This window comes from Bombus affinis, chromosome 6 (genome assembly GCF_024516045.1).
Source record: "Bombus affinis isolate iyBomAffi1 chromosome 6, iyBomAffi1.2, whole genome shotgun sequence".
Lineage (NCBI taxonomy): Eukaryota > Metazoa > Arthropoda > Insecta > Hymenoptera > Apidae > Bombus > Bombus affinis.
In genome coordinates, this window is record NC_066349.1 from 14,248,120 (window position 1) to 14,259,221 (window position 11,102).

Sequence of the window (11,102 nt, forward strand, 5' to 3'; positions counted from 1 at the left end):
CACGAGTGAAAAGTATTTGAATTTCCAATGAACGTTCGACTGAAAAATTTGTTTCAAGGTGTAATGCTTTCTAGTATTTGATATTACATTTGTAGATATAACGATAATCACAACTAATAAATTAATAACACGCAATTAATAATTTTTTAATATATTTGCTACTGTCTCATATATTTCTTTAAAAACAGTATTTACTATAATAGCGTTTATGTATATGATAAAAATTAAAATATGTTAACTATTTCTCGCTGAATCGTTAGGAACTTGAACAAGAGAAAAAGGAAGCCGAGGAAGCAAAACGAAAAGCGAAACAGAAATCTCTGTTAGGGTTCCTTCAAAGTGGCGTAGGCTCGAACGACGATGAAGAAGGATCGATAGAAATTTCTTTGTCGGGATTGTTCAAGTGCATGTTCTGTACTCATGGACAAACCTCGAATGAGAAACAGCAATTGGTCGCTATTGCTGAATCTTTGGAGCAAGTTGGCAAACGCCTGGAAGTTATCGAAAGGTTTTTTGATTTTATATTATTCTAAAAATATCTTCCACTCTATGCTTTATAAATTCAAATGTTTATTGACTTGGTCGATTATTTCAACACAAGACTCTGCAAATCTATTAATATTCTTTTATTTTTTATTGATTGCCTTGCTATAACCATAACAGTAGTAATTAAATTTCCATCATATCTATTAACATGCAAAACTAAACAATCAATTTCAATTTATACGACGAGTTGAAATGAATTTTTAATGAAATTTCGAATGAGATCTCTCGAATGATCTATGATTATGGCTTATTACGATTTATTTTACATAATCCTTGTCATCTGGTTTTATTGGATAAATATAATCTATTATACTAAACTAAATATAATATCACTAGCATGATGCTGAATTAGACGTAATAAAAAGTCGTACAAAATGTATGTTTTTTGCGTTTTCTGCATCGAAAATTTCAGAGCTCAAGCCAGAAGTATGTTTTAACAAAGCAAAGCTTCTCTAATTCCAAATAATGAGATCTTTGAAGTAATACCGACAATTATATTCAACTTGAATTTAATATAAATCCATTTATCAGAGCCGTGGATCCTCATGGGGTGACAAATCGACGTCGTGCATCCTCCGTGGGTTCTCGAACAGCTGATCATTTAGGGGCCATTGGCGAAGATCCAGCAGAGGATCAGGATTGTCATAGTGAAGCTGAAACGGTGACTAGTCAGAATACGGAAGGGAATCGCGAAGCTAACAACTTCCTAAGCAGACCTTACTGGTTGAGCGACGAAGGACTTAAAAAAGGTGAAATCGATGTCCTGTCGCTGCAGGAGGAACTATTTTGGAAGGATCTTCTGGAGAAGTATCTGTATCCTATAGACGAAGACAAGGCAGAAAAGGTAAGAAGTTTTAATCAAACTGTAATCATTCGAAGTTTTTGTCTTTTTTATTTCTTAAAATTTCTTAAAATTTGAGAAGAATTTTTGTCTATCTTCGCTTTCTTCTATACTTGAGTTAAATTTATATTTTTTGTAATTTTGAAAAACTTTCTATTCTAAAATTTTGTTCAATGTTTAGAGTAATTGTTTTGGATAAAAAAATAGAGATTCCGAAGTACTTATTGTGCGTAGGACTTACAAATTATTTATAAAATCGTAGAATTTGTTATTTTATCATTTATGTATATATATCGTTATCAGCCAAGTTTTTAGTATTGTTTGTTAATTGAATATGTGTAACTAGCGTCGAGGATGTTGCTCGACCGTAGAACTATTAATTCTATTTTATTTATTTCAGTATCTCTCGTGTAAAATTCAACGAATTCAAAATAGATAAAAAAAAGATAGATATTATTTAGAATTTGTGAAGTATAAAACGAAAAAATTCCGTAAAATATTTGAATCAAATAACTTCTCGAATAACAGAATAAAAATAATTGTTTCAACATTTTTTAAAACTTCTTAATCGATTATTTTTACAGTACTTTTAATTGTTATTTCACGTAGTATATACAATAACGTTACTAAGATTTTCAAAAATTTTGGAACTTTACTAGATTAAGATAAAAAAAATGAAAAATAGTTTTCAACAAAATCTAAAAGATCTAAAGAAATCTTACTGGAAATAACTGAAAGAGTAAACGATTAATAATTGTATGTACGAAATAACGGTTGTTTAAATTTGTCAATAATCGAAGAATATAAATAATCGATCCATGCTACTTGCGTCAGGCACGAATCGCCAAAGATCTAAAGGACCTACGTGACCAGAGCGTTTTCGCGTTTTTCATGATGAACGCCCTCTTCGTCCTGATCGTCTTTCTGCTGCAATTAAACAAAGATTTGTTGCACGTGAAGTGGCCCTTTGGTATCAAGACGAACATCACCTATGATGATCACTCCCAGGAGGTAAAGACCGCTCCGTCCACGTCGTGTTGTCCTGCTTCTTAAATCATATCCCCTTTCCCCTAAAACAGTAAACAAAAAAAAAAAAATAATATAGATAATTAGTAGGATCTATCCCACGAACCATATAGCCGTCTTATTAATTTTTTATTTAGCTTCTTGTAGCAAAACATTTCAAATGCTAAAAGCGTATACTTTACCCAAAATATTAGATTCAAGCAATTAATGATATATCAGTCAAAAACACAAATGAAAAGAGTGTCATATATAATAATAAATATCACAATGGAAGAAAATATTTTCATAAAACCACAGGAAAAAGTAAAAAAGAAAGATAATTTAAAAGTATGCAAAATTTATACACGATGATTCAAGTTAAGCATTCAAATTGTTTTGCAGCAAATATTCGTAGTAGCGATTTTTATATTTTTCCTTATCGCTTGTTAAGAAGCTTTTTAGAGGATGAGAGTTTGCTTGAAGACCTAAATGATCACGGAGAGGATCCTCCCTCGAAAGGAGCCGATGGAACAACGATCGACCGGACGGAGCGTATTTTTCTTCATATCTTTGCTAATCTGTGCTTTTTCTTTTGTTTCTTCCCTGGTCCACGACAGACTCGCATTGCCGCCGACCTAATTGAGCTGCGGAACAAGAGCGTGTTCGCGTTTTTTATGTTCAATGCGTTGTTCGTTCTGATCGTATTCTTGCTCCAGCTGAACAAAGATCAGCTGCACGTTGTCTGGCCACTCGGCGTCAAGACGAATATCACCTTCATCGAAGAGACCTCGGAGGTATCTGGTAGTGTTCTAAACGAAAAACAGAGATGCTGTCTCACTGATGCCTCGGGAGACTAACACATCCGTGTGCTCCGTTGCTCGTATATTATATTTTCTATTTTCTCTCCATTTTCTTTCTTCTCGTTTTATTCCTACGTTTCCACTTTTCCGACAATGACGTTTAAATTAGGGGACTCTATTTTACGCGTGTTTAAATATACGAATACGACTGCAGTTAAATTATTTCCAATCCACGCAGTTTTTAATACGCACCCATACCCATACAATTAATATTTTCCTGTTTTAATCTGTGTAGTTTTTAGTATACACGTACGCGTATATTTAAAACTATGCGAATTAAAACACGAATATATTAATTACACGTGTGACTTTGATACATGTTCAAAATCTTCAATTTACATTCACCGTTATTTGTCGATTTGATAGCGTCAATGAGTCAGAAACGAACAATTTTGCGCGAGAACGGAGTCACGTAGAGGAAGAAGAGAAAGGGTCGATTGAATCGTCAGATTGAAATTCGAGCGTGGATCCTTTGTTTTGTCAAATGATTGTTTCATTCTCGTTTCAGAGATATCTTTTTTTTTTTAGTGTTATTTTAGATACGTTTAGAATGAAAGTTTAGAGCTTCTATTTAGTTCTAATAGAATCGAGCTTGCGGTTGCGATACTTTTAATATTTTCTCCTTTGCCTTTTCTAATTTAGATTTCAGGCATAGAGTATTTACTTCGTGAGCTGCTTCTTTTGACAATTTAGATATTTAGCAATTTCTGGTTTTATTATTCACATATGATCGATGTAATATTTTTCATCGCCCTAAAATTAAACACTTATTTAATGAAAAATTTGAATAAAACAAAATATTTGCATTCAGTATCTATAATTAAATTCAAATCCTGTCCAAAAATTCTTATGTTCGGTTTCTTTTTAAAAATTACAATTTTCCTTGATCTGAATCCAACTCAGTCTAATCGAAATTCAAGGGGTGGAACTGTCTGAATGAATTTTGCCTTCAAGAAACATAGAAGCAAACTTCGAATTCAAGGAACATAAGAATGAATTTTCATTTTTTCTCGAAGAGGAATAAAGAAATTGCTAAAAATCGTGAAAAAACGACACAACTAGTATACAGAGAAAGGGATCGCAGTTCAATAGTGAGCATCGGAGCACGCTGGAAATGGTATACCCGGTGATAATGTTGCACTTGCTGGGACATGTCTGTGTTTTGTCAATAACGTGGATCATGAGCACGTGGCGAGTTACCATTAACATGTTTGCACAGGTACTCCCGAAGCGTATGGAAAAGCTGGGGGCACTATCAATCAACTGACTCGAAACTAGTTAGCTAAGTCACAAATAACATCGATGCCTTGTTATTTCAAATCCCATTATCTTTCCTCATTATGTGTACGTCTACTTTCTTTTAGTATCCGTAAAAAGTAAAACGATATGGTGGCCATCGAGTGTGATTACTCAGATCACTCGCACCATCAAGTTTCCACCTTGACTAACATCGATATTCTTCTTGATTAACGTTGTCGAAGTCCAGAGAACAAATGTAAAATCACACGTTACTTTTATTTTGAATATTAATGGATTAAAAAATTAAATTGAAAAGAATTCTAATAAGTAACGTGTTGAATAGAAATAATATGTTTTAATTTAAATAACATTCGAATATTATGATTTATTCAGTTAAATAAAATTCCTATAACTTTCCTAATTATTTTTTCAAAGTTCTCTTAGCTTCTGTACATCTTTTGGCTCTCTCGTGATTGTTTACTTTCCCAAGGCTCGAGTTAGAAGTTTTCTTTCCTGTCTTTCAATGGACAGTAGCACGTGCACGATTTGTGGGTCATGAAAGAGTCGGAAAAGCACCTTTGAACATGTCTCATTTTTTTCCGCTCACCTGGTTGAATACGAACGAGGGAGAAATTGTTAAGCAGATTTTCACGTTTTTTATGTGTCTAATTTTGATAACGCACTGCTAGGTATGGCAGCAGAGGAGCACCACTAACGAGTTACCGTCAATGTAACTAAACGGTGGCTTATATGTGTATACATATGTGTCTCGAAAACTGATTTTTAAAATGTATTTCCCGCGGTGATCCTGGTCGTACGAACGAATAGCTGACATAAAAATGATTGAAAAATGGAACGATAGAAATTTTCCAATTAGTACCTTCACAAATTTTCCAATAAATATTTTTCAACGCTATTTAATAGAAATATTCGTTGAAATTAATTACAAAATTACAAAATTTTTAAAGCGTGACAGAGTTTTCATTAAGCACTTGCTTCCTAACAGCTATCGTTATGTACGTTCAGGAAATTAATAATTGTTATCTCATTACGAATTGCCAGTCATAATTACATTTTGTATTTTACCGTATAAGTAGCTGAAAAGTATATGTGGGCCTGAGAATCATAGAGCTATACGTTAATTTCGCTATTTTGCATTAAAATAGTGTTCTGTGTTTATTATTAGAAAAAACTCATTATGTTTCATCGAGTCATGAAATCTTATCGAGGCAAGGAATAAAGTTATAATTAGATTGTGGATGTTCGTGCACGTTTAAATTTGTGTGAACGTCATTAAAAAAATAGAAATTGAATGGAAATTTCTTTCGTCCTTTCAATATTATAAACACACTTATGATATTATAAGTAGCCTTATTTGGATATTTCGTGTATTCTTGTATATTATATTTATTCTGTACATTATTGTTTATTTAAATTACCCACAGACGCATGAAAGTCCTCAATTTAAATGTAACTTAATTATTAAGAATCTAAAGGGATGATATCCTTAACAATCGGGAATATGTGATTAAATCCAAATTTCCAAAATCTTGACATACATCACTATGATTTTTAGTTCGCTATACATATATTCGTAATGAGGTAACAACGAAATACACATTAATGAAAATTGTAACAATTGTGAATCGTTTTATGTATTCTCTGTTTGTGATTTTATTTATATTTTGGCTTGTATCACGACTAACTTATTAATGTCTTCTCTAACAATGAACGTATTTCGTAGGTACACATTACGAAGGAGTACCTACAACTCGAGCCTATCGGTTTGGTGTTCGTGTTCTTCTTCGCATTGATATTAGTTATTCAATTCACCGCGATGCTGTTCCATCGATTTGGCACGTTCGCTCATATTCTAGCCAGCACTAGCTTAGATTGGTACTGTTGCAAGAAGGTGAGCGTTATCTACAATTGTTGGTGATAAAATTTTACTACAATTAGTTAGTATCAAAGATTTTCATTGTTCACATTATTCATGTCATTCTTTCCTATTAGTAATCAGTAATAGCTTCTATACAATTTTCCATTTTATCTTTTCTTTTTTATTCTCATTTTCATAATGTTACAGTTAAATAACGATTTGATAAAATCCCGTATAATTATAGTCTTTGATACAGCTTTTAATACAATACAATCAGTGATTGCAATCGTAGTATAATTGTTTTTAAATCTTTTCTGATTAATTCACCAGACCAAAGATTTATCGGAAGAAGCGTTATTATCAAAACACGCGGTGGAAATAGTCAGGGATTTGCAAAGATTAGACGGCATGGAGGGTGACTACGAGGAAGGCAGTGGCAGCGGCCCGGGCAGAAGGAAAACCATAAGAAATCTTGAAAAAAGCCGAAGAAAAACGCAGGCAATCAATACGCTTGATGTCGCTTTTAGACAGCGATTCTTCAGTATGTCAGAAGGCAATGGTATGTAAGATGTTTGTGCGAAATTTTTGCATTTATCATAAGAAGCTGATGGATTGGAAATTTAAATCGCGAAATACTTTACGACCTTATAAATACAACGATGCAAGAAATGAAAAAGTAAACTTAGTACTTAATACTCGTTTGTGATCTGAAACTTCGTTTCATGAGTGCAAGGCCAAATTTAAATTAGAAAAAGAAATGAAGAAAAATGAAATTGTAATATAATTATTTATTTTAGTTTTCTTATTTTTTTCTTTCTTATTTCAAGTAAAACGTATCCAAATCTGGTCTTAAATGGAACAATGTCTCGGTATATAATAGGTACATGAATATTTTTCGATTATGCGTATACTTTTATTTACATGCTTTTATATATACAAATGTTTTAACATTTGTATATCTAATTTTATATATATTTTAATATTTCCACATGTTTCTGTCTCTTCAGCAGCTTTAAAATATGCCGTATAATATATTAAGGAAATTGTGTTGGTAATGTCTCGATTTTAGGATGAGAATATTCTTTGAGTAATGTTTCAATTTAGGTCTGCCGAGGAACATGTCGACTAGAAGATCTGCAAAGGCTTTTAAGGCATTTGAGGGGCGCAGGAACAGCATAATGGCGATGAGGAGGAAGTCGCAGATGCAAACGTTAGGAGCCAATAACATTTACGGTGTGGCAGGAAATTCTTTAGGGATTCAAGGTCGTCCCTCGAGAAGCAGTCAGATTTCTGTAAAAAACATGTTCGAAGGACACGCTGGCCACACGAATTCAGCCTATGAACCTGACGAAAATACCGGAAGTAGCCTCAGACTTCACAATCTAGGTCAGAGCACGTGGAGAGATGCGAATACCAATATTTAATTGAAACGAATGAACATAATTCGAACAAATTCTTCACGGACGTACGTAATTGTTGGAAAATATTAAAACTGACGAACTTTTTTACTTTATATCCTTATATAAAAATATTTGTTAGATGATCAACGACGATAACCATCACATACGTTTCACGAGAAGCGAGAAATGGCTACGCCTCCTTTGCTAAACATTACAAGCAATAAAATCGATTCCCATTTAAATTATAATATTATCATGCATTTAAGCGCTTCGTCTAGCAATTGTCTGTTAATTATCTGACTCTATATGACGTAAGAGCAAATAGAAAAGTACGAAAAGACTGCCTTCGAGTAGACTAATTTATGATGAAGTGAAATGGAACAGGGCCGTCTTTAAACTCTCTATTTATTTATTCGAAAAAAAGTGAACAAAGTTCCCTTCTTCTCTGAACGATAAAGAACAACGAAGAACAAAAAAAAAAAAAAAATTACATAAGAATAGAAACTAGAAATTTAAATATAATAAGTTAGGGACTTTAATAGAATATATCTAATTCTATTTTATATCTAAAATATTTGTTCAACTTGAACGAGTTAAAGACAGTCCTGAGGAAGAAAACGTTTTTTGTCTTCATTTTTATTCTTTTTATTTTATTTCTTTTTTTTTTTTCGCGCTTAGATATTTAAGATAAATGAACTGACCGGTGAATAACGATATTTGTTAGTACAGCTACTGCCGTACGATGATTAAACGGTTTTAGAGAATAATTCTCTGTTTAGGTATTAATTGAACGTAATAGCCTTGTTAGCTGGTGTCGTATCAAACGAATGTGACAGTAATCACAACGACGACAACGCTTACACTTCTTTCGTTCTTGTAAACGTGATATGCCGCCGTTTATATAAATATACTTATTGTATTTAATAGATATACAATTCTTTTTGTACATATCGCGTGCGTACGTGTAACGTTAAGCCTGTAGAAAAATCGTGTTGGTATAAACATAAACGAAATAAAATTCGAACAATCAGCACTCAACTTCGAATTCATTTCATCCAATTGTTCTTACATAGCGCAATTCCACATTCTTTCCTCTACTTGAATAAATTGCATGCTACATATACACGTACTTTTGGTTGGTGATTTAAAAGTGAAAGATGGATATAGGAAAAATGAAATCATAAAACTGTTCAAAATTATTGACCACATAACAAATTTTATTTCTTATGATAGAATAGATTTATCTTATAAAGTTTATTGGCGTTTATACATTTCTAAAGTTATTCTCCAACAGTTTAATAATGATTTCTTATAAAACATGAGGAACGATTAATCGGTTAGAATGTTGTATTCACGTCAGGTAACAATTTAAAATATACACAAAGTTCGTAGAGAATACTTTACAATGATTAACGATTATATTGAAAATATGAATAAAAATTTCCTACTTTGAATTTCATTGAAAAAATACTATTGCGTGTCTTAAAAAAAATATGCAATTTCAAAGGCATATACAGATAGTACGAGACAGATTTGGGACGAGTTCGGTCTCCCCTTGGGGCGAGCCCGATTTGTCGGTTTTTTGGCAAGATTAAAGATGCTCACAGATTCTATCTCACTTCGTTTGGACGCATATTGAATAACTTTGTCGAAAACTTCCCCTCGCTTGCTCACCTAGCGTACTTTATTCATGACGACACGAGGAAGCTCGAGCAAGACAGCAGTCTCGCGGATGAATCTCGCGGGTTAGCTTCATATTGTCTCTACATAACTTTGAAAAAATTATTAAGCAAAAAGAGGGAGGAATTATTAATTTCATATACAACGTAGCAACATTTTAAATAATTACAAGAAATATATACATTGCAATAAATGTATATGTAAATTAAACAGAGAGGAACAGAGGGAGAGAGAGAGAGAGAGAGAGGGAAAGAGAAACATTTTTATGACGTGCCGGCTTGTCGTAAAGCTTCCGTCATGCACATGACGTAAGTCGCCATCAAGTAATCGTTAATGGTACGTCGCATGGTCCATTCTTGATAAAATCCTTCCGGAGATAGCGCCCAATTCGCCAGGAGCAGAGGATAATTTGCTACTACAGCGTAATTATTACCTACCGTATACCTGAATATCATGTCGAGAACTATGAATTAATTGTCTATTTATATACACTGAACAGTGGATAATATAATTTATAATTAATTTGCAATTAGAGAAAACTGCTGTACTTACGCGAAACTCCCACCAAGAATTACCCAATTGAATATGTTAAGCCTTGATTCGTAGGTTGCTTTTGTTTCACTTGAATTATCGTAGAAACGCGACATTTCCATTTCCTGGAATTAAAATTTCAACACATGGTTCAATCTTGAAATATACTTTACATATACCCTGCAATCTTTTATTTAAAAAAGGTGTCTTTAAGTTAGACGAAATTTGTCGAAATAAAAAATTAACACTACAGCATATATTTAAGATCACTGTATCTTTCAAATAATCCATCGTGGATCGACAGTACGGGATTTTTTAAACGACGAGTTAATGCGAACCTTTAAATTGCTGAAGAAATTTCGTATAATATTTTATGAAACTACCTCTGTCTGTTTCTTCTTTATTTTGTACAGTTTGAACAAGTCTAAAATTGATAAGCTAGTTACAACACAGGCGCCGAGCGCGTAATATCCATGGCAGGAGTACAAAGAATAAATTAAGCCGGCCATGCTCAAGGTTCGAAAGATCTCGTCTATAATATTGAATCGTTCTTTGTTCCTTTCTTCCTCCAGCTGCATCATAAACGGATCGAACGCTGAAAAATATAAATTTCTTGATTTTCGATTAATTGACTGTAAAACAATACACGAAATTGATAGGCTACTTACTATAATCCTTAAAGAAAAGTTTGTACACAAGAACGATCAAAGATCGAGAACCAATCATAGCGATACTGGTACAGGCACACGCAACATGTGTTAATAATTTCGAATACTGAGCGTAAGAGTGTCTTATCAAGATGTAAATTGACGAACCGCATGTTAGCGTTAGATTCGTGCACGAAAAAATGGACTCCAATATCATAGCATAGCTTGTATTAAATAGAAGCAAGGATTAATTGATACATCTGTACATATACTAATATATGGTACGGTTAAATATTTAAAAAAGTTCAAACACATTGAACGATGAAAAGTAGCATAAATAATTGTCATTAACCGATGCCATTCGTATTGACATCGAAACACGATTAAAGGTAAATGTCACTTTTGTTTTTTATTATATAAGCTCTCTGTTATTAACCTTAATTGCTCATTACACGAATGAGAATAATTTAAATA

General features: G+C 32.9%; 2 protein-coding genes across 5 annotated transcripts in view; one reads left to right on the plus strand and one right to left on the minus strand.

The window, feature by feature from the left end:
* LOC126917034 (chitin synthase chs-2) overlaps window positions 1-8,803 on the plus strand; it is a 34,132-nt gene extending 25,329 nt beyond the window's left edge. For 2 of the 4 annotated variants that reach the window (XM_050723402.1, XM_050723404.1), the window contains exons 15-20: window positions 261-508; window positions 1,078-1,390; window positions 3,010-3,186; window positions 6,236-6,403; window positions 6,701-6,929; window positions 7,475-8,803. In XM_050723402.1, the coding sequence (XP_050579359.1) occupies window positions 261-508; window positions 1,078-1,390; window positions 3,010-3,186; window positions 6,236-6,403; window positions 6,701-6,929; window positions 7,475-7,794 (1,455 nt within the window). In that variant the 3' untranslated portion in view covers window positions 7,795-8,803. Of the gene's footprint in view, window positions 1-260; window positions 509-1,077; window positions 1,391-2,221; window positions 2,399-3,009; window positions 3,187-6,235; window positions 6,404-6,700; window positions 6,930-7,474 lie in introns of all 4 variants that reach the window. The other 2 variants (XM_050723403.1, XM_050723401.1) reach the window with 2 other exon arrangements.
* Window positions 8,804-8,907: 104 nt separating this feature from the next.
* On the minus strand, window positions 8,908-10,845 carry LOC126917094 (uncharacterized). Its single transcript, XM_050723559.1, has 4 exons — window positions 10,650-10,845; window positions 10,365-10,576; window positions 10,003-10,106; window positions 8,908-9,894 (listed from the first exon to the last, which is right to left on the minus strand). The coding sequence occupies exons 1-4, from the start codon at window positions 10,843-10,845 to the stop codon at window positions 9,714-9,716; spliced, it is 693 nt and encodes a 230-aa protein (XP_050579516.1). The 3' UTR covers window positions 8,908-9,713.
* Between the last annotated feature and the right edge of the window lie 257 nt (window positions 10,846-11,102).

What these genes read in the sequence shown, in the direction of transcription:
- LOC126917094 (XM_050723559.1), bottom strand. Translation starts at nt 10,845, where the DNA reads ATGATATTGGAGTCCATTTTTTCGTGCACGAATCTAACGCTAACATGC. An exon ending in ACTTTTCTTTAAGGATTATA is followed by an intron (nt 10,577 to 10,649) that starts GTAAGTAGCCTA and finishes TATATTTTTCAG; the next exon opens with CGTTCGATCCGTTTATGATG. An exon ending in ATTCTTGGTGGGAGTTTCGC is followed by an intron (nt 9,895 to 10,002) that starts GTAAGTACAGCA and finishes CATGATATTCAG; the next exon opens with GTATACGGTAGGTAATAATT.